The 22,690-nt window shown below is 40.9% G+C and overlaps 1 protein-coding gene across 5 annotated transcripts in view; it reads left to right on the forward strand.

Annotated features, from left to right (window-relative positions):
* Positions 1-22,690, forward strand: part of OSMR (oncostatin M receptor) — a 35,349-nt gene that overhangs the window by 12,247 nt on the left and 412 nt on the right. For 3 of the 5 annotated variants that reach the window (XM_055698297.1, XM_027811300.2, XM_055698298.1), the window contains 15 exons: positions 2,840-2,999; positions 4,610-4,891; positions 5,459-5,588; positions 6,933-7,090; positions 9,172-9,308; positions 10,923-11,082; positions 11,598-11,674; positions 12,094-12,310; positions 12,914-13,096; positions 14,257-14,358; positions 14,790-14,969; positions 16,706-16,870; positions 18,379-18,457; positions 18,738-18,810; positions 19,829-22,551. In XM_055698297.1, the coding sequence (XP_055554272.1) occupies positions 2,840-2,999; positions 4,610-4,891; positions 5,459-5,588; positions 6,933-7,090; positions 9,172-9,308; positions 10,923-11,082; positions 11,598-11,674; positions 12,094-12,310; positions 12,914-13,096; positions 14,257-14,358; positions 14,790-14,969; positions 16,706-16,870; positions 18,379-18,457; positions 18,738-18,810; positions 19,829-20,278 (2,553 nt within the window). In that variant the 3' untranslated portion in view covers positions 20,279-22,551. Of the gene's footprint in view, positions 1-2,839; positions 3,000-4,609; positions 4,892-5,458; positions 5,589-6,932; positions 7,091-9,171; positions 9,309-10,922; positions 11,083-11,597; positions 11,675-12,093; positions 12,311-12,913; positions 13,097-14,256; positions 14,359-14,789; positions 14,970-16,705; positions 16,871-18,378; positions 18,458-18,737; positions 18,811-19,828; positions 22,552-22,690 lie in introns of those variants that run through there. The other 2 variants (XM_055698299.1, XM_027811308.2) reach the window with 2 other exon arrangements.

Genomic DNA, 22,690 nt, shown 5'->3' on the forward strand with positions numbered 1-22,690 from the left:
CATGAGTCATGTTGCTGCAACTCCTCTCACCTTGTGGAACAAAAGGTCGTCTCAGTGAGGGTGAAGCCGTTTAAGCCCTGTACTTGGCCTTTAGCACCATTATCTTATACCCACCTCTTCCAGTTAAGGAAGAAGTAGTGATGCCTCTTTTGCAGAGTCCCTGTGCTGCTAGTTTTCCTTAACACCTAAACCAGCCAAATTTTCTGAAGAGGTGGAGATTACCAAATCATAGGCTTAGGCCTACTCCTGATGTTTTCTCCGGTTTGTGACTTCAGTGTGAGAGTTTTTGTCTCCAAAGAAAATTTCCTCTCCTTTGGATCTGAGAATCTTTTGGGAATTAATGCATGTTTTAGGGGTATTATAACCTATTATGAGTCATCTGCTGACTGAACCGTGGAAGAATATGAAATGCACATGTTAAAACTCAGTAAAACTGGCGAACTGCTCTAGCTCATTTAAAGCTGCTATTTGTGAGAAAGTAGGTAAAGCAGAGAAGGGCTTATTTTTCTGAAACCAGAAGTCAATAAAAGAAGATGGGCACTGTTAAGAATCAAAGCTTTCTCAGATCAGCCAAGTTGTTAGTATTTTGTTTCTAAGTCTGTAGAACCACATCTTCCCTGCAGATGAGCTCTATGGAATTCAGAAGATTATGGCTACTTAATACATGGGGTAGGATTTTTAACATCCCATGAGTAGATCTAGCCAAGTCAGAAACTGGGGCCATACAGCTACAAACAAGTAAGTGGGGTTTTTTTTGAGTATCCTTCCAACAAACTCTTATTAACTTGCTGGAAGAAAGAATGAGTTTTTCGAATCCAAGGACATAGTCTTGTCTGTTAACTATAATAAACATGACAAGGGAAATAAACAGGGTATTTGTGATGTCACTACCAGACAGAAATGTATTTGCTTCTGTGTTTTTCTGAAGAATGTGGTCCAATAAAGAAAGTGAGCCTGCTCATACCAAAGCATGGACAGTCTATCTTCCAAAGCAGTGACTGCATTCCTCAGTGCTATAACTGAGAAATTAAATTGTAAACTGATTGCAGAGTGTTTCTCAGTGGTGATATTATGAAAGTGCAGGTGTTGCTGATGGAAAGCAGTAATAGAGAGCAGTTCTCCAGCTGTCAGTGTGAGCCAAGGGCTCTGGTGCAGCACAGATCTGTATGCTGAGAATCTGGTAAGGTTGCTTGAAGAAGTACTGAAATGTATAGAATCATAGAACCTTTTCGGTTCAAAAAGACCTTTAAGATCATCAAGTCCAGCTGTTAACCCAGGACTGCCAAGTCCACCACTAAACCATGTCTCCAAGCACCACGTCTACAAGTTTTTTTAGATAGCTCCAGGGATGGTGACTCAACCACTTCCTTGAGCAGCCTGTTCCAGTGCTTGGCAACCCTTTTGGCGAAGAATTTTTTCCTAATACCCGGTCTAAACCTCCTCTGGTGTAACTTGAGGCTGTTTCCTCTTGTCCTGTCGCTTGTTACCTGGGAGAAGAGACCGACCCCCCTGCCTACACCCTCCTGTCAGGCAGCTGCAGGGAGCCACAAGGTGCCCCCGAGCCTCCTCCTCTCCAGGCTGACTCCCCCCAGTTCCCCCAGCCGCTCCCCACCAGCCTTGTGCCCCAGCCCCGGCACCAGCCCCCTGCCCGTCTCTGGACACGCTGCAGCCCCTCTGCGTCCCCCTGGCAGTGAGGGGCCCAACCTGAACACAGGAGTCGAGGGGCGGCCTCGCCAGTGCCCAGTGCAGGGGGACAGCACTGCCCTGGCCCTGCTGGCCACGCTGTTCCCGGCACCAGCCAGGGTGCTGCTGGCCTCCTTGGCCACCTGGGCACACGGGGGGCTCATATTCATGTGTTCTGTTCTAAAATGTATTAATAATTACAGATGATTACTAGAATTTTTTGAGCCATTTTTTCCTGCTTCTTATGGACTGTCATGCCAAGGAAGATTCACACTTGGGTTACATTTTCATCTGTCTGTGTGCCTACATGGTGCCCAAGTTAGTTTGAGTTGCTGTGCCGTGTATTGGTGCAGCTCATTTAGCGCCCGGGTGGGCCTTAGTAGGTACATGCTAAAAGAAATTTGTAGAGTATCTTCTCTTAGAGAGCAGCAGAACATTTAATGTTTTTTGCTGTTTGTCTGAATTTATGTAATTTGATATAAAAATGTTTGCCGAATTACAGAGCATTTAGCTTTCGTGGGTTTTATACTCCATTTCATACTTCAGGCTGTCCTGTTGTCTTCATGGAGCTGTAACAGTTTTGAATATATTTATTTGTGGTTCTTGCATGTGTGTATTGAGGAAATCAGCAGATATTCTCCTACTCTGCCTGTCACTGGTGGTAGTACTGTCCTCAGATGCTGTGCCTCAGACCTACAGTATCACCTGTGTTAATTCTTACTGGCCAGTGCAAATGCCTGCTGTAATTCAGAGCTAGGGATATGTAACCCAGAGCTTTAGACAAGGTCACCTGCAGGCAGGAGTATCTGTGCATGCTATGACCCGTGTAAAGCAGGCACAAATAACCCACTGAGAGTGGTTATTTTCACTTTCATCAGAAGCAGGGTCTGACTCACAACTATGTTGTCAGAATCAAGCAGTCTTGACAGCACCTCAGTCACTCTACCACTGCTAGTACAGATTTGTAAGCAGTTACTTAGCTTCTTAGTTACTTAGTGTGAGATCACGTGTAGCAAGTGATATTTCAGAGGCTCATTTTTCAAAAACATTGTCCTCCTTTGAGCTTTCTCTCTCTCTCACTGCTTTTGATTGACTTCCAAAATGTCTACACATCTCTGTGTTTTCAATACTTTGCCTTACTGGCCTTTGTTTGTAGGAGTTTCATAATGTCACACTTGATAAATCAGGAAAGCCTCTTCGTTGGGTATGGGATTCAGACTTACCTTTGGAGTGTATGTCACACTCAGTGAGAATCAGGAGCAGAACAGAAGCATCAAAAATCTGGAGTCAGTGGAGTCGGTGGGAGACTGTCCTGGGTAAGCACAATAAGGCTTTGCAATATTGATTTTATTTTTTCCAGTACAAAGCTAGATTGTCATTTGCTGCTGAGTGTAACGGTGAAGTCCAGTTCAGAAGAGATGGCATCAAATTAAGAATCCATTTTGAACGCTTTCATGTCTAAGTACTGACAAACTCTTCCCCCCTCCCCCCCCCCCCCCCCCCCCTTTTTTTTTCCCTGGTAATAATAGCAATGTTTCAGCTATTTTTTTAATTTGCAGACTATCTTCCTAAGCTAGTAGACCAAAAGTTTTAGAGCTTTTCTTGCTTGCACATTAAAAACAGTCATACATAGAGTGGCATGGGATCTTGGATAGGCTCTAGTGTAGCTTATCACCAGATTAGATGCAGCCCTGGCCCAAACTAGAGGAGAGGAGAGGAAGCACATAGTTATGGTTACATCGTCTGATGCATGTTTCTTTTGTCTGGGGTTCATAGCTTTCATTAGTAGAAAAGATGAAGAGACAAACAAGACAGCTCCATATGTCACTTCGAATGAACTTCTGTGAATTATATGAGAGTGAATAGGGAGTGAACCCATAATGTAATTAACGATTGCTCAACAAACCACCACCATCCCCCTTTTTTTTTTCCAGACTACACTGTCTTACTAGAGCAGTTTGGTTTGCAGATAATTTAATTTAAACAAACTATGTAACTGCCTTTGAAAATACGACTACAGCGATTTTGTAAAGAAACACTACTCTTGCTGGAGCTGCAATGGCTTTTGGTTGTGGGAGATACCATGGGCTGTAGAAGTATCATAGGTCTGTATACTTGGGTTGTGGCACATAAATTGCTCGTCTTCCTCACCTTATATAATGGGAAATAGGATACAAGGTTCCCTTTCTTTCTCACTAACCTCAATCTTGGAGATCTTGTTTTTTCAATGGAAATTGGATAGGGATCAGAAATACTATTTCTTTGCCACAAACTGATCCTGCATTACAGACCTGATTTAGAGCTCTCTGGAAAGACAGTGACTTTAGGCGTCATCAGATTTTTGGATCAGATTCTTGAGAGTAGAATTTATCTCCAACCTACCCAAAAGTCAGTTAATTCCCCCTGATTTTTGCATTCAGCAAGGAGTCCAACATTGAAAGCCATAGGAGTCTTACTCAAAGCTGAGTATCCCCTTACTGATCTGATTCACTCAATGTTGACTTCTCTTAGCTGAGGTCTGCATAAGCTTCAGAACATGTTTTTCTAACCTCCTGCTCATAATCTTCAAAAGCAGGCGTTTTGAATGTAAGCATCAGCCTGTTCATAGGTGCAGGAGGCAGTGTTCATCCGTAAAGGCAGTTGTTGAACACAAACTCTTTGTCTCCTCTTAAGTGAAAGGCAGAAAGATGCATTTTGTCTCTTAGGTAGTTTGTTGGACTTCGTTACATGTTTATGGGTTTAAGAGAAATATAGGTACAGTTAGATGTGAAGTTGATCTCTGTATGGGGAACAATCCTAAATAAAAGTGCATGAATGGCTAATATAACATTAGCAGATTGTTGTGTAAATGCTCAGTTATGTGTTCTGGTTGAAGGCTGCTCCTATAAGCAGATTTTGAAATTGTTTATTATATATTACTTTGCAGCCCTGGACACTTCAAATAACAGTGAACCACAAATCTTTCCAAATGAAAAAATTGTAGAGGAAGGTTCTGATATCACTCTGTGTTGCATTGGGAGGAAAGGTCAAATCATTAAGGAATTCTTCGTAGTCCCAGCTGTTCATGTTTTCAATCACACAAATGGTCAAGTCAGAATTATCACTGTGAAAAATGTGGCACATCAAGAGATGCCTCACATCAGCGTCTACTGTCAAGATTCTTGCAACGAAGAGCAGTGCTATGATCATGCAGTTTTCTTTGTGGGTAGTAAGTGAATGTTTTATTACAGTTATATTTTCCTGCTGTTTTAAGTCAGGAATGGCTGTAGGGAATGGGAGGGAGAAGAAAAAAGAAGCTTACTGTAAGTTCCTCATTGTCCTGTCATGGAACACATTAAAGAATAGCATTAAATGTGTTCAGATTAATCTCATTAATTGATCCTAGGACAGGTAACTGATTTTTAAATATACCTACCCATTTAGGAGTTCAGCTGCATTGTCTGTGTGCATGTGGTAAAATCTCAGCACAGTCCCCCTTTCAAAGGCCAGCAGCAATTTTTACAGACAGAAAACAATACAGATTATATTAATGAATGCATGAATATAACAAAAAATAATAGCATATAGAGGGGTTTGGATTGCAATTAATTTACAGTGTTATCCTGATTTTCTCTGCAGAGTGGTCATTGAGTAAGTATAATTGAAGTAGTATCTGTAGTAAACCAGACTTTACACGTATCCATTATTTCTAGTTTGTTAATACAGTAAAAAGGTTGATGACTTTTGCCTTGACTGCCATGCTGTTGGTGTTTTTTTGGTTATTACCTCTGACAAGAACCACCTGATACACCTAATGATTTTTCCTGCCAAACTCAAGACATGAGAGTAGTAACATGTACTTGGAGCCAGGGAGGAGACACCTATCTTTATGGACGTCATTCAACAAAATACACCTTGTCTGAAGAGTAAGTCTCCTCATTGTTACATTATCTCTGGCTTGTGCTATACGGAACAGTCATGTTCTTTCCTTTTAAATATGTGGAAAAGTTTTTTATCCTTGTTGAAATTATCCGCCTGCCTCTTTCCAGCTCACTGATCAGCTTATTTAACAAAGTTTGAGCAGTGCAGAACCGCCCTGAACTGGATTACCTCTAACAAAGTTGTGGGTCTATCAGCCCAGTTTCTGCTTGATAAACCTTGTTCTAACCATTATTTTGGGTTAATTGAGTATCTTTCAGCAGGTATGAAGACACCCTGCAATCAGGCTATAGATAACTTAGAAGTGTAATATAAGTATTGGGCAACACACACAACAGATAACTAGGAATTAATCAACTGGTAGGCTGACTATGTGTGTTCACGATCCATTGCCACTAATGCTGACTCAAAATGGTGATTCCCTGCTAACCCTCTAGTTAGCCTGATTAGCCTCCCTAGTTCTTTATGATTTTATAACTTTACATGCTGTTGTTTTCCACTTTACATGCTGTTGTTTTCCTTCTTGAGTCCTTTCGCTACTGACAATCCTATCTCAAAAATCCTACTTCTGTCTATAGTTTCTGTACTTTCACCTTTTATAATTTCAGCGCTTTTTTAATATATTTTTTATTTTTTTATTTTTTTAATCTCTCTGCAGACTTTCTCACAGCTTTATATTAGCAGTTTGAGTCAAGGTTACACAGCTGTGCATATCAGACCTGGCCCTTGGCTCCTTGCTACAGAGGCACCTAAATGGAGAAGAGAGGGGCTTTGCAGCAGGGTCTGCAGAGAAAGGGAAACTCATTAAACAGGACAGATATCTCATCAACACAACAAACTTTCATCAAAAGACCTCAGCAGAAGGCAGGTCATCACTGCATGTACCTTCATGGTCTCTGCATCACTCACTTCCATTAAGATATTATGATGGTGATTTAAAAATGGTAGGTTAGAAGGTGCACTTGAAATTACTGATTCATTTAAAAGCGTAGTGGTAGACGTGTGAATGGCTTAATTCTTGGCAAATAGGTCCCTAGTTTAGAATTTCCATGAGGAAATCACTAAAAGCAACTTAGCTGTATCTTAAAAGGAAAAAGTACTTAGACTTTGAAGAAAATGTTCTTCTAATTGTAAGAATACCTATATTCATTCTGCTTCAGGCTAGGGGACAGTACTGGGTGGCTTCTCATTGTCCCCCTCCGCCTTATTTTGTATGATGCTGTAACGTAGTTGAGCATCAAAAATTTCAGCATCTATGTCAATTGTACATTTTGGAAAAATGTTCTTCTCTCTTTTCCCTCCCTTCCTCACTTCTCTCCCTGCCCCAATAGGTTTTCCAAAAAAAGGGTTCCATGCACAGTAAGTTGTTCTGAGCAGTGCTCCTGTTCTTGGGATATAGGCCAGCAGAGGATCTATAATATCACAGTGACTGCGGAAAACCCACTGGGAAAGAAAACTGCCACGGATGTTTTTGATGTAACTTACAGAAGTAAGGTCTTTTCAATGTCTGTCTTGAAGTTTTTTTTGTCATGGGCCTTGTTCTCCTTCTGATCTCAATACTTGAGTGTCCCAGTTTAAAGTGTGTAAGTCCTTGATTTTTGTCTTTCCAGTTTTTATTTGTTAGTGGTGCCTGTGCTGTTAGTTATCAGCTGTCTCTTCAGTTTCAGCTTTGCAAAATTTGTGTTAATGGTGGAAAACAGCTTCACTCCAAAGGTCAAATTTGATTGTTGAAATGACCCTTTATTGAAATGAGCCTTTAATGCTTCAAAATCTGCTTCTTTGCTAAAGCTGGCTTATAGTATGTGAAGCAACACGATACAAGGTTATATAATGGGGAGGTGTAAAAAAAAAAGTATTTGTGTAGGTTACTTGGGAATTCAGTCCTTTCTCCAAAATATTATTGCTGATGTTACTGTCTTTCCAAAATAAAATGGAGATGCACATTTTGAAAAGCAGGTAAATAAAATTGCTAGCACCTCTCTCAATGGGATGTGATGCAGATGTAAGCAGCTATTACCAGGAAGAACTGATAGTGCTAATATGGGACAATAATGTCTTCAGTGCTACTGTAAGGGTGGAAGAGTAGTTTATCATCACTGAAATAAAATGGGTTATTCTGTGAGCAATTACTGATGGCTGTGGTTCCTTCTTCCCTATTAGTTCTGTCCTTTATCACAGTGTACCCCAGCTTCAAAACACCTGGGTATTTCCTGCCAGTAGTATTTCCAGTTCTTCTTGTGTCCTCTAGTCCCACCACATCCATCTCAGTGTTCCCAGGGTCCTGTGGCCACCTGTTTATTTAGGCCACCTGTGGTCCTGTTTGAAGAAGCAGGAGGCAACGTGTGCTTTGCTCCGTTCTGAAGCTGACAGACTGATGGGTGAGGAGGCTGGTGGTATAACTGCTGCATTCTGGCAGGGCTTGCTTCCTCAGAGGCATTGATTACAGTTTTGCTAGACACGCTTTTTCATATGACTTGTAGGAACATATGTTAAATGCCTGTCTGTTAAATTTGTCTCAGAAAGGCATGAGAGTTCTAAAAGTTAATTGACTGGGGGTGGAAGAAACAGAGCAGGAAGAAAGTGGAGGAGTAAACTGACACGTAATAAGACAATGCAATATTACAAACTACGTTTTCATGGCAGGCTAAAATAGGTTACATTGAACGTGCTAAGTACATTAAAGCTTTACTACAGTTTTGTTTTTCCAGTTCTAGTGATTGTTACAAGTTAAAGGAATTATATATAATACTTATGATGTTAACCTTTTAAATAGTGATTGCTGTAAAGCTCTTTCTGTTTTCTCTGATCCTGGACATATTTAAGTAGAATTTTCCTTACTTAAAGGATGTCAGCAAGTACAGGAAGACTGAAGTCCATCATTTCCAATTATGCATGAGGTAGCTGGGACCTTCTGTATCAAACACAATCTCCTTTGAGTCTGGAAGTCCTCAAATTGTAATTCCTGGTCTGTGAAGTGTCAGGATAATGGCCAAAGTTGTAAACATACCACTCACTTCCATTGCCATGTCTCATTCCTTACAATTGTACTGATAATATGGGAGAGCTGGAGATCTGCTGCCCTTGCTGAATGCTACTTGCATAGTAGTAAAGGATGCCAGAAATCTTTTGGAAGGAGTAGCATTATCTCTGTTTACCAGAGGGTGACTACTGGAAGGAGTCAATGTAAGAGTTGTGAATAAAATTTCTGGTGAAGAGGCTGCATTCTGGGATGTAGAAATGTAGCAGATGTTACTTACAATGCTAGATCCAGGAGCTTCCACCAGAAGGATTAGAGATTTTTACTGGATTTGCAGAAAAAGACTTTACTTTGTTCATGATGTTCTGAAATATTTTCAAGTCACATAAGGGTTTTTTTAACTTATATCACATTTACTTGGTTACTATATTTACATTTTGAAATTAATTTTTACTAATTTATATCTGCTTCTTCTAGACTGGCAGAAAGATTTGTATGTCGTCTTTGCTCTTACTACTAAACTAAAATGCCTTAAAATACTTTTGCATGTACTTTATGTTTTCCAAGAGTTAACTCAGATTTTCCATTGGCAGTTTATCCTGCTGCACCTTTCCAGCTGTGGGAAGAATACACAGATGCGGAAATCACATTATATTGGAAACATCAAATCAAAGGAATTGAACTCTTTTGTCAAACTGAACTGCTCCTACCCAATGGGAAAGTAGAACTGGTATGAAACCTGACTTTCATACACAAAAACATAACAAGTATCTTTTTGACATGAGATTAAAAAATAATTCCACAGCAATATCAATACACTCTAAATCTTGTGAGCATGTGGATGTGTCTATTTTCTTCATTTGTTTGCTCCCAAGCTCTACACTGATGACGTAGTCCATGTGGGCAGCCATTGCTGGCACTAATTCATACGCCAACACTTCCTATACTGCTGGCCAAAGTGTACAGTGTGACCTGTCTGCATATGTGGCTCTGTCCTCTGCTGCATGGGTTCTGAGATTTGTGGAAGTAAATAAGAATATTTATGGGCCTTACAGCTGTTGTTGGCTATTGCTAGTCTTGGTTTTTCATGGTTTTATTACTCATATCGTCTTAGGCACAAATGGTGGAAACGTGTGTTGAAGGCTTTTTTTTTTTTTTTATATTAGTCCAGGAGCTTTCTATGTGCTATTGGCTGTACCTGGTGGTAGCGTGCCTGTTTTCTAGTGAGGGAACCCCAGGACAGTTTCTCTTCCCATCCTCTTCCATCTCCTTGAAGATTATTTGAGTAGACTCCTTGTCTTGTTCCACTTCTTCCACGAACAGTGAGACTGTCTGACTCTTTGCATGCATACTGTGTTTTCTCTGTAGCCCTTTTCCTATGAAGGCAGCTTGCCTTTAGCGTATTAGAGAGGCATTATGAAGATCAGGATGAAGCTATGCTCTGTCTTAAGTATTGGTCAAGAGATGTTAGTTCAAATGGCTGCCACAGGTGGCCACTACAGGAGACAGTTTAGAGGAGAGGCTTAAAAGCATGCTCACTTTTTGACTCTTACCAGAACTCAGCCTGTCTCCAAGGGGGGAGTGGGGGAAAAAGTTGAGGAAAAAATGGGAAGAAAAGGTAACTGTAGGTGCTGTGCATAGGTCTGGAACAGTGTCCTACTTACATGAACTGAGTAAAAGACCCAGAGTCTGTGAGTATAAGATCTCAGTAAATTCCCTTCTTGGTGTAAAGAGTAGTCATTTGACAGGCTGTGAGTTGCAGCCTTCCAGTACCTAAAAAGAGCCTAGAAGAAAGCTGGACAGCGATTTTTTTTTTTTTGCAAAGGCATGTAGCAATACAACAAGGGGGAATGACTTTAAACTCAAAGAGGGTAGATTTAGATGAGGTATTAGGAAGAAATTCTTTACTGTGGAGGTGGTGAGACACTGGCACAGGTTGCCCAGAGAAGCTGTGGATGCCCCATCCCTGGCAGTGTCCAAGGCCAGGCTGGATGGGGCTTTGAGCAACTTGGTCTGGTGGAAGGTGTCCCTGTCCATGGCAGGGGGGTTGGAACTAGATGGTCTTTACGGTCCCTTCCAACCCAAACCATTCTGTGAGTCTATGGTTCTGACTGCTACTCAGACAGTTTCAGAGAGATGGCTTGCAGACCTCTTTTTGGACCTCTGTGTCTTTTGATCGTGTGTGTTTTCTTGGGGTTTTTTTGACTGTTGTTCCATGATTACCTTTTCCAAGTCAGGCTTAACTGACTATTGTAGGATCTAGAGGAAGAACTTTTTTTTCAGACAAAAAACTCTTGCTAACGAAGCTGAACTGAGCTCTGACTGTTCTGTCTTTGTCTTGCAGCATAATATTTCAGACACATATCTCCATTATGGGAGCATCACCCTGGGTGGACTGCAGCCATACACTGAGTACAGAACCAGAGTACGCTGTGGGTCAGCTAAGCATTTCTGGAGGTGGAGTGAATGGAGTGAAGTCCAAACCATCAGAACAAAGGAAGCAAGTATGTCCAGCCTACTGGGACGGGAACCTTGAAGAGCGTTCTTAGCTTGCCACCTCTGTTTGCTATCTGCTGCTACTCTTCTGCTGTGTAGCTAAAGCAGAGTCCTGCTGCATGCATAAAAGCAAAAGCACAGTAAGAAAAATTTAAGAAGGTGGCTTTTTAAACAGCTCTTGTCCTCTGCCAGTTTCTGCCATTTCATCCACTGCAGGCAGTGGGAAATCTGAATGACTGGGAGGGTGAAGAGACTGAGTTACAATGCTCAGTGAAGGCTGTAGGAATGGTGCAGAGGTGGAAACGAGCATCTCAGAACTGCAAACAAAGAAATACTTTCTGGGGAAACTAACCAGACATCCATTCAGAAAAAATAATTAAGGGAGAAAGAATAATGTTTTGACAAGACCTAGGATTGATGGGGAAAAAGAAGTTTTGGGGGTGGAATTTCTTTATATGGGAGGAAGCAATTAAATAGTTTATCCTTTCTGCACCTAAAACATCTTTGTTTTACTGTATTCCAGCTCCAACAGGGAAACTGGACATCTGGAGGGAAATCACACCGGTTCAGGGTGGGAGGAATGTGACCTTGTTCTGGAAGGTGAGACCAGAACAGAAACAGAAACAAACCCTTTCACAAGGGGGTTGGAAATTTCTCCCATGAACTTTAACAAGCCTGTGTGCACTTAATAGCAATTCAGTATGAAAATGTCCTTTAAGAATCTAAGACAAATATGTATAACTTATTTCAGAAAGTATGTAGCTGTTTGATGATGTATTGTCCTGGCATTTCAGACATACACTTCTCTTTTTCTAAGTATTATAACAAGACAAATCCCATTACTGAGTTTTCTGCATTTCCATTTCATCCTGTATATTTATGTATGTATGAAATGAGCATTTATATTCTTACAGAAATAATACATCCAGTTAGTTATTTAAAGTTCTAAATGCTCCTCTCATATTTTTTGGCAAAATTTACTAAGTAATTGTTGTTTACCTCCATAACTATTTCCCCAGCAACCATCAAGTTTTCGAGCAAATGGAAGAAGTATTTCATATGAAGTAACCTGGGAAAAAGTAGAAGATGGCTCTAAGCCTGAAAGACTTTCCTTTTCATCAGCCTACAATAGCACAAGGATTTCCATTGATAACCATTCCTACAGAATCAGTATCATGGCAAAGAACAGTGTTAATTATTCACTTCCTGCAGTACTGATCATCCCTAAAGCTACAGGTAACAGTAGGAGTATTTTCAGTTAGATTTTCATTATGAGAGTTTTGTTTCTACCTATTTTAAGTGAAATAATAAATCGTCTTAGGGGAACAAATTAACCTGGCCTGTTAACTCACATCACTGCTATATGGAAATTATTAGTGTATTTTTGCCTACAAGGTGGTAACTGTATGTATATTAAGCTTCAGGGCCTTCATCTATCCCTTACAAGAGAAAGTCTGGTTTGCACAGATTGTCTCCACAGAGCAAAACACATTTAGGCTTAAACTTGAGCCTCAAACCTGCCACAGGTGCCATGAATGTGCAGCCACTGCCTCACAGGGAACCCTTGTGTGTGATTAGTCTCTTGTGACTTTCTGTTTTATGACTCCATGTTTCTGCAGTTGGGTTCTTTTTAAGAAAACTGATGGGTTTTGAGCTGTCAGCTTTCAGCATACAAAAAGATCAGCTTTCAGCATGTGAAAGATCCCATATGTCCGATAGTGAATGAACACAACTATTTTATTGTTGTTTAACAGCTTAGCATAGAAACTGTATTGATCTTCATTTATGAATCTGAGGTCTCACGCAGCAAAATATAGAGATTGTTTTGTACATTCCTAGGCACCAAAGAACTTAAAGAAGAAGAGGTTAATGGTACAGATGATGGCATTTTTATTTCCTGGGACCCCAGACATATGTATGACAGTTATATTATTGATTGGTGTAACTTTCCGATGTTGCAGCCTTGTGATTTGCAGTGGAAAAGATTTGGGCCCAACGCTTCCAGTGCTCTGATCAACTCAGGTGACAGCTCAACAATTTTTCTTTCTGATATCTGTACATCAATCTTTCATGCTGTGGGCATTAACTGAATTTAGGAAACAAATCCTGTGTAATATTGAAGTCTGTGCAGTGCAGGTGTAATTTTTCAAAGGCATATCGTATTATGTTTTGCCTAACAAATGAATTAGACCTCACATATGTGCCAGCACCATTAAGCCTTGGAAATCAGCATCGTATTTTAGAAGAAAACTCTTCCGAGTAGCTTGTAGTAACACCTTGAAGGAGCGTGGTGAGGTTAATGAAGGAGCTAAAAATCTTTTAGCAGGAGACATGAAGCATGGAAAAAATGGAACTCTGCCTTGGCTGTAACACAGGTCAATAGTTTAACACCCACTGTGTAGTGAGAGGTTTAGTGCTGTCAGTGTGCTACAAATAATGTGTTTCAACACCAGTCCTTGCTTAGGACCAGTTTGTGTGTTTTTTATCCCAGTGCTGGCCATTAGACCTTTCTGGCTGTGTGAAAATTGTTCTGGTGCACTTCTACAGCTGCGAGAGTATAGCCTTCCCGGAGTCTCTCAAGCTGAGAGTTCACTTAGGAGTGAAACATGTTTGAACAAAATTTGACTGAGCATATTTCAATACGCAATAAGGGAACTGCACTTCAGTTCATACAAACACATGGGATCCTGTGTCCTCACTGAAGGAGAGTGTGGCAACACATGGAAAAAACGTTGCCCACTTCTTCAGTGGGTTGCATTTACTTAATCCAAATGGGAGTGGATGTCAGTGAGGATAACATGGAATCCTGATGCATGGGTATGTGTCTGCATGAAACAGCCCAAAACACAACCTTTGCCTGTGCCAGAAATGGAAATGAAATTATCTTGCTCTTAGATGCATTTGGAGTCTATTGTACACTCATCTTGACTTCTGTAGGGCAACAAAAAGATATTAAACCTCCCTCTGAATTCTCCCTTTCAGACAGAATACATGTGTTCCATCCACATTATGCACACTAAGAATTGGTTTATGCTGTGTCTCCTTCAGTAGCTTCAATAACACAGTAGCACACAAAGAAGACTTCTAATGGATCGTAGACCTCTATAGAAAGCAGTTAAGTAAAAGCAAATCCAAAAAACAAACCATAACCTATTTTTGTAATTGGTTCCACTGTTTTCTAGCTGCTTTTGTTCCAGGGGTGAGATACAACTTCCACATCTATGGATCTGTTGCTAATACAGCCTCCTTACTGGAGAAGAAGACTGGTTATCTCAGGGAGCTTCGTAAGTTTGCAACATTTTTAGGGTCTGTGTATTTGCTAAATTCATCAGTCAGAAGAATTCCACAGCTTTCCTCCTGCTAAAACCATTATTTGCTGTGTTGTTTCTATATCATCAGTGAATCATTTAAAAGTTGTACAACATACGCAGCCCTGCATCGAGGATATTTAACTAGTGCAGTGACCAGGTAGAGTCCATGTTAGAATAGCTAAACAAAGCTGTGATTAGCAGTCACAGCTTTGTGTATAATGTGGACTGCATGAAAGCTCTGTGAAGTTGACAGTTTTGGTGGAGCGCTTTGGCTTTGTTCCGCTATTAAATACAAGTAAGATATAAACAGAAACACCACATGGGAATGTAGACATTTTTCAAGTTAGAAGATAAACATTCTTGAAGAATAATGGAGAGTTTTACTCGAATTTCCTTTCTTCTAGCTCCTCTGCTTGATCCTGTGGTGGATAAAGTTGAACTGACTTTCAATGCAGTAACGCTGTCTTGGGATTCTTACCCCACAAATGAGTCACAGTCTGGTTTTGTAAGAGGCTACCATGTTTATGTGTCACCTGTACACGAATACTGCAGTTTGAAAGGATCCAAAAAACATATCCTTCCAGGTAATTGAGCTCTGGGATTTAGGAATTTTTGTCATTGGTACAAGTGAAAGACTTTGTGGCTGTTGCTGAGTATTGTAGCCCCTTAGAAAGTTCACATTAGGCAAGAAAATTGGCTTATTAGGCAATATACAGATTTCAACACCTCCTGCATTTGATTCCTCTCTAATGCTTGAGGTGCTAATGGGCAGAAGTGGGTCCTGGCTTTATACAGATTTATAGCCCCTGTCCTGTTGTCTGTAGCTCCTTTTAACACCAGTGCAAGCTCCAGAAAAGATTCGTGCAGTACTGTAGGACAAGTCAAATGTCTGCCTCTTGTGATTTGAATTTTCGATGAATTTCAAAAACATCTGTTTGTGGTCTACTTGGATGACAGTCATAGAAAGTATGTTAGTTTTACTAGGATTTGGGGTATTTTAGAAACAGTTGGGATACAGTTTATTTCCTTTAGAATTTGAGCACTGTGTAAATTCCCCATTTAAATTCTTTCATAGTGAAAGTATTTGTGGCTGTGCTCTACAGTGGAGTTCCTTCAGCAGAATGGAGCTGTGGGGTGCTGCAAAGCCATGTTTAAATTTTCATATCTGATCTTCCTGCTCCACACTCAAAACTGTTCCAGATGACTCTGCTCCATTACAGTTTTCAGATATTTCCATGTTTAAGGATTTTATTTTTTTTTCCCTTGCCTCTTCTTCCAGTTGCGTCATGTCCTATATCAGATCCTTCTGCTGATTAGACTAGTACCAGGCTAAAAAGCCTAGTTTGAACTGAAGGCAGCTGATGTAGGAATTCCTATCAGAACTAAACTAATCATAGATGAACCATAACTCTGCAAATAATCCCAGTTAGACTTTAAATGTTTAAATTGAAGATTTCCTGCTTCCCAGTTTGTCTGAGCTAGCAAACAAGGGGTGTGACTGGTAACAGGAGGAATATGCTAACCCTTTGTCCCTGGGGTTTGGGAGTTGCACAATAGAGAGGCAAAAGAGTTGTTTTCGGGCAGAGATTTCTTGCTTTAGTTATCTTCAAAGAACTTGACCTTAGCTTAAGGGCTACGGGATTCTGGTGAAAAAGGAAATGGCAAACCCAGATCATTCTGTTAAAAAGCTCTAGTGAAAGGAAATAAAAATAAACAGTTGCAGCTTTTGACAGCAAATTATTAGGTGGTCTGCCAGAGGCTGGTCAATGTTGTGGACAGTCCGGTTACAAGGGATGTGAGTTCATACCAGTGGCAATGAGTCAGGATGCATCATCCTTCTCAGAAGGAAGTATGTAAATTACAAAGAAGGTGGGTTACAAATGTTCTGTTATTTCAGTGGTCTAGTGGTCTCAGTTAAACTGACTTGTAACATCTTGTGGATAACTTATTGCAGCTTTTCAGTACCTAAAGGGGTTTATAAGAAAGATGCAGAGTGACTTTTTACAATGGCATGTAGTGATAGGACAGGGGGTAATGGTTTTAGCCTAAAAGAGGGTGGCTTTATTACGTATAAAGAAGAAAATTTTTACTTTCAGAGTGGTGAGACCCTGGAACAGCTTGCCCTGGGAAGTTGTGGATGCCCCATCCCTGGCAGTGTCCAAGGCCAGGCTGGATGGGGCTTTGAGCAACCTGGTCTAGTGGAAGGTGTCCCTGTCCATGGCAGGGGGGTTGGATCCAGGTGATCCTTTAGGTCCCTTCCAACCCAAACCGTTCCATGGTTCTACGATTCCATGATTCTGTCTTTTCTGTTTCATTTTAGATGATTCAGTGCTATGTAAATACACAATTGAAAACCCAGAAGAAAAGAGATACACTGTGAAACACCTTTCGTCAAACACAAAATACAAACTAGTGGTTAAAGCATATACAGGTGGAGGAGAGACTCCCATTGTTGACTTTATATACATAGACACACCGTTTAACTGTGAGTATTGGCTGTGGAAAATTTGTCTTCTGGCAGAAGGATGGGGTGATTCAAACGGTTAGAATAATCTTCCTTTCTCAAGGGAAAACATTTAATTCAATGTAAAATGCACTTGAGAAAGAATCCAACTGAGAAACAACATGTGCATATCAACACAGCATTTTGATACTTTCAACTAGCTACGTTTTTTTACATGCTTATTTAAGTCATATCTTTCTGGGAAGTAGCTTAATTTGTGCATATTTGCATGACTAGTGAGTTTGGTTTGCTAGAATGCATTGAAGAATTGCATTTGGATTTAACTAGTTTTCTAATGTGGGGAAAACTACAGACCCGTGTGCAAACAACTAATTTCTGTATGGATTCTTGAAACTCTAATGTTGTTTCATATTCTCATCAGTCTTTAAATCCATTGCTGAGTTGAGTCCTTCATAAGCCAATAAGAAAGGGTTGCTGGCTTAAGCACTGTAGTTCACTAACTGGACAGATTTGATCATCAAAGCAGAACAGGAAATAGTTGCCTGTAGTTCTGTTCCCTTGGAAATACCACTCAACAATCGTGGTTGTGAAACTTACGAACTGAATCGGAGATGCCTGGTTCTGAGAAATGTGTTGGGCGTGGAGGTGAAGGGGGAGGGGTAGGAAAAGGCATTGGTCATGCAAGGAGACTTCATGTTCTAGGCTAACAAGCAGAACAATGTCTAAACCCTCATTGCACCCTTGCCAAGGCAGTTCTGCCTCTTATACCTGTGTTCCAGCTCCCCTTAGCCAGCCTCCTCTTGTACAGGCACAGACAAACATTTGTACTGCCATACAAGGAATTGAAATGGGGGGTTAATTAACCCAGAAAAGATAAAAGGAGAATGTAACACATGCCCATTTGCTGCTGTGGTGTGTGGTAGTGGCGCACCCACTTGCTGTCACAGGGCAAGAGGGCACTGGCCAGGGCAGAGGGAGAGTGAGCACTAACCAGTGCTCCCCCTTGGCCTGCCTATTACAGCTCCAGCTGTTCAGGGAAAACAGCTCAAGGCTGTTCCTTCCAGCTAGAAGCAGATACTGAGATGCTTCCTCAGGGAGCATGAACACTTGCGTAGTGTCTGTCTTGCTATAGTGCATTAATACTGGAGGTACAGGTGTTCTGTCAAAGTCTCATGGTAAAATCTGTCATCTTTGGGGATCTGAGAGAAAACGTAAACAAAATAATTAAGGGAGATTATCATTGTATTAACTTTTGGAAATGCACCCTTTATAGGTAAGATGCTAACATGAGGGCAAATTAAAAGCAATCTAGTAATTCAGTTTTGGTAAAGGAAATCAAGAGACTTACAGCTGCATCCCAGAACTTCTAGCCCAACTTCCAACCATGGACCACACGGCTTTACTGCTGAGTTAGCTGCAAGGTATCTCATGTGGGCTTGGTGTTATTTTTGTCCCAGAAACTCAGGCTATATTGACTTTAACAGGTGAGAAGTTGAAAACAAATTTTTGAAGTATTTTTTCTTTCACAGCAAGCATGCTGTACCTTCTAGTCCTGCTAGTGATAGTTCCATCACTAGTAGCAGCTATATGCCACTGGAAGTTGAAATGGTAAGTTACAGTGCGTTTTTCTGTTGTAGACAGAGAACATATCTAGCGTAATTTACAAACCACAGCTGCGGCTTGCTGCTTCCAGCCTGTTGGAAGGCCTCATTCATTTTTTCCTTTGGCTGTCCAGCTGTGTGGATGTTGTAAGTATTTGGCTTGCGGCATTCCTGAGACACTCATCATCTGCTGCTCTTTCTGTATACATCTATGCGTGGCTTCTGCTGGTAGGATATGCTTAGATGAGAGAACAAAAACATCATTTGTTTTGCTGTCTCATTTCCAGGGTGAAGGAGTGCTGCTGTCCTGTAATACCTAGTCCTAGCAAAAGCAAAGTGCTGTCATTCAAAGAGTTAAAGGTAAGAAAGATCACTGAAAATGTAGTGTTTTAAAATTTTCCATTCTTTGATGAGTGAAGTTTCAGGATTTTTTTTTTGTTGTTGTTGACTAAATTTAAAAATGAGTGACACTCACCCAGAAATGAACATAATTTAATGTCATTATTTAGTAGAAAAGTCTCCTTTCGATATTTGTGTGACTCTGCAGTGGTAAGTTTACGTTCTGCAGTCTGTTGCTGCGAAAAGTTAAAGCATAATTGGAGGATAAATTAAACCTTTTGATACAGTAGGTGGTGATTCTTCCAGTATTACTGTTCAAAACCCAGCACGGTCTGAACACAACAGACCAGACAATGCTGCACTTCGCTGCATCCCGTGAACTGCATCCACCCGCTCCTCCTAGTCTACACACCCCCGTGGTAAGGCACAGCGGAGTGATGCATGTCCTGGCTCTTGGGAGCATGCAGGGGACTCTGCTAGGTCTGGCTGGGTGGAAAGGATTGGCAAAAAAGCCCTCAGCATCTTCTGTAGGCCCTTTGAACGAGAAGCTGCTGCTTCCATGCTGCGTGCTAAGGCGGTCGCAAAACCAGGCGCCTGACCGCCCTGGCACACACGGGGCTGCTGCCATTTTTGCGGCCGGTGTTCAGTGACCGCTTAGCACCGGAGTCTGCACAGCCCGACAGCCCGCGCTGCTGCCGCTCCCTGCTGGCTAGCGGTTCGGGCTGGAGACGGCACACACCAAAAACCTCGGCAAAGTTTTTAAAGTAGAGGGACATGGTTCCTTCCTCAAATGTAGTCATATCGAACTTACTTTAAAAAAAACACCTCTAAATACACATTCTGATAAATTCCACATAAATTACAGCTTCCATTGAACATTCTGTATGTTTTTCCTTCAAATTCTATTCATTTGTATCTGAAAAATCCAAGTTAAAAGAACTTCAGACATTAGAAGTGCTTGAAGTACTCACTGCCTTTTCTTTATGCAGAGATTCTTTTTATGAGTAATTTATTTTTTTTTTTAATGATTCTCTTGTAGATCAGTTCTGAGAAAGTACTGAAAATAAGTGACTGCATTCCTGACATGCTAGCAGTGGACAATAAGGCTGAAGCCCAGAAACTACATCCATGGACCAAGCCGTCTTCAACACCAACAGAAGATAAGGTTGATTGTCACAACTCTTCCTGGATTTACCCTAACAAAAACGAAGAGAGAAACTTTACGCCAACACCTGCACCTCAGACTCGTACTTGGTTTGAAAATTTTACTTATTCTTCTCATCTCGCAGCTGAATCTGACCCCTATCAAATTCTGGAGACAGTAGAAGCAAGCATGCCAGAACCACCAGTCATGCTGTACCAGCCACACTACTACTTTGATATTTTTAATGAAGATGCTGCTGCATCACCCAGAGAAACAGCTGGCAGAAAGACCAGTCTGAGATACATTTCACAAACAGATGTGCACTGCCTAGGGAGGAGGCTTTGATTTACTCGCTCCTCCACTGAGTCCACCCCATGTCTGTTACACAATGTAAGTAAGAATTTCTTTAACCACAACAACTTCTTTTGATGAAGGCTTTCACAAGCCCAACTGTCCTACTTCTGTTTAATGCTGCAAAGCTCTTGCTGCAGGGCTAGTTTAAAAATACTGACTTGCGTGCAGGAATGATGCGTGCTATTGTTTCATCACAAATTACAGGCATTACATAAGATTTATAGGCTGTTTCGTGGCCAGTATTATGTAGGAGGTTAGATCACAGCAATTTCTCTTAGCCTGATGCAGAAAACTACTGATTTTGCAGAGATTAAAAATTTATTCAGAAGGTAGAGGGGCTTGTGCACATGAATTTAATTTTTGTTGGCATTAACCCCTGCACAGATTTAGCAAGCCCCAAACAACAAGGTAAGCAGACACAGCAGTCAATGCATAGGTGTACGAATCCCATTTGTGGAGAACATCGTATTCAGGTTACGTATCAGCTACATCTTCCAACACTACTTTTGCATGTACTAAAAAAGTAGTATTTTTATTACAGTGCTCAGAATCCCTACAGCTGGCAGTGGTGAATTTGGTCTCCCATTTTGATTTTTGAAACATTGTACATTTTTAATGAAGAGAATAATTGGAATTGTATCTGAAAGCCTCAGCAGATTAACTGCCTTAGTGAACAAAGAACCTTTTGGTCTTACCTAATTATGAATTCAACTTAAAAGCACAAAATATGCAGTTCTCAAAAGGGAAAAAATGAAGTGTTTTTTGCAATTTGATCTTCAGCTAACTTTTAAAAATGTAGCTACTTCTCTTCCCCCATGTTTAACTGGCTAATCACATTTTAGCTAAGTTTAAACTAAGTTAGTTTAAACAAAGCAGCTCTACACAGAAATTAGTTTTGATGCTGACCCACATCTAGGTTTTATACTGTTGCTTACAGCTACTGCTGTAATGTCTGTGAGCTGTGTTGCAACAGGAAAACCAGTAAGACCTTACACAGACTGCGGCAGAGTCTTCAGGCAGGCAGAGGTGAGGCACAAACACACAGGTGGCAGGCTGTGGTTAGAGGTATCCAGTCAACACACACTGTGCTGTGTCCATGTGCAGGTCACACACAGATCTACTTCAGAAGAAAAAACCAAACCAAACCAAACCAAAGCAGCACAGGCCTTCCTTTCAGCCTTCAGACGGTGGAGTAAGGAAACACGGCAGGTCACACTTCACTGAAGTGCAGTTTGACAGAGAATAGGGAAACATCCCAGAGAAACTTTTCCTCCCTTTACGTTACTCTCCTTTGAGTGACAGTGAATTTCAAAGTTTTATACCACAGTATACTTCGAACATTTCCTTCTCCAAAGCGTTTCATCATACCGTGTGTACTTGTGTAGTTTAAGAAGTTCACTGCTGGAAAAAAGGCCAATACACAGAGGCAAGCTGTTTTGCCACTACCAAACTAAAGCTTCCTAGCTGTGTGTTTCAAGAAAAGGCCTGTTTATTTCAAAAGGTCTGAGAGGTATCCTAAAGCAAGAGTTACACACCTAAGGAATTCTGAAGCAGAAGTCAGTCAAAAAAGTCAGATTATCCAACAAAACATTTTAAATTTCATCATGATGCAGCTCCTTATGCCTGAGGACAGCTGTAACAAAGCACAAATTCCTACTTTTGAAAAAGCTGCTGTCACTGGGGCATGGCTGGGGAAATTCAGCCCCGGAGTGACTGGGCAGGGGTTGGGGGAAGCAGTTATCAGTTGTGCCTTCCTGATGGTGGGGGAGACAAGTTGGCCTGTTGAAGAGTTCCCACCTCAATTCCCTTGGTCTTTCCTGAGGAGATCCTGCACTGATGAAGCTTCATTATGTGAAAGCATGGAAGCACTGTACCAGGTACCAGCAGATTGCTTGGCAAGGTGGTTAAGAAGCTAGCTCCTCTCCCTCTATAAACACTTCTGGTTGCTGGCCCTGTTTCTGGTTGCTGAAACCACCTGTGCTTTCAGGGTGGCACAAAACAAAGGGCACTAGAACTAGAAATAAGGATTAGAAAAGTAATTTTTGCATGGGTGGGGAGGCATGTATAATTTTTATCTTTTTTAAGACATCTGTATTGCATTAATGGTTGAATGGGTAAAAATGTAAACTTTTAATTTTTTCGTTAATTCAGCTTTCACAGCAGTTGTTGAAATGCTAATATTTAAATCATCACATAATGGAAAATTATTCTCAGTATCAGCATGCTAAGGTTTTTGAAATAAAAATGGTGTACAAACTGTTAAAGGAGTCCCCTTCTATTCTTATGTCTTGCAAAGCATTAATGTAAAATATATTTTTTTACCAAAAAAAGTTTATTTGGAAAGCTTCAGGTTGTCCTGGTTAATTAGTAACTTCCAAATACAAATTCCAACCCATTTATAGG

Source organism: Falco cherrug, chromosome Z, assembly GCF_023634085.1.
Source record: "Falco cherrug isolate bFalChe1 chromosome Z, bFalChe1.pri, whole genome shotgun sequence".
In the NCBI taxonomy this organism is placed as follows: domain Eukaryota; kingdom Metazoa; phylum Chordata; class Aves; order Falconiformes; family Falconidae; genus Falco; species Falco cherrug.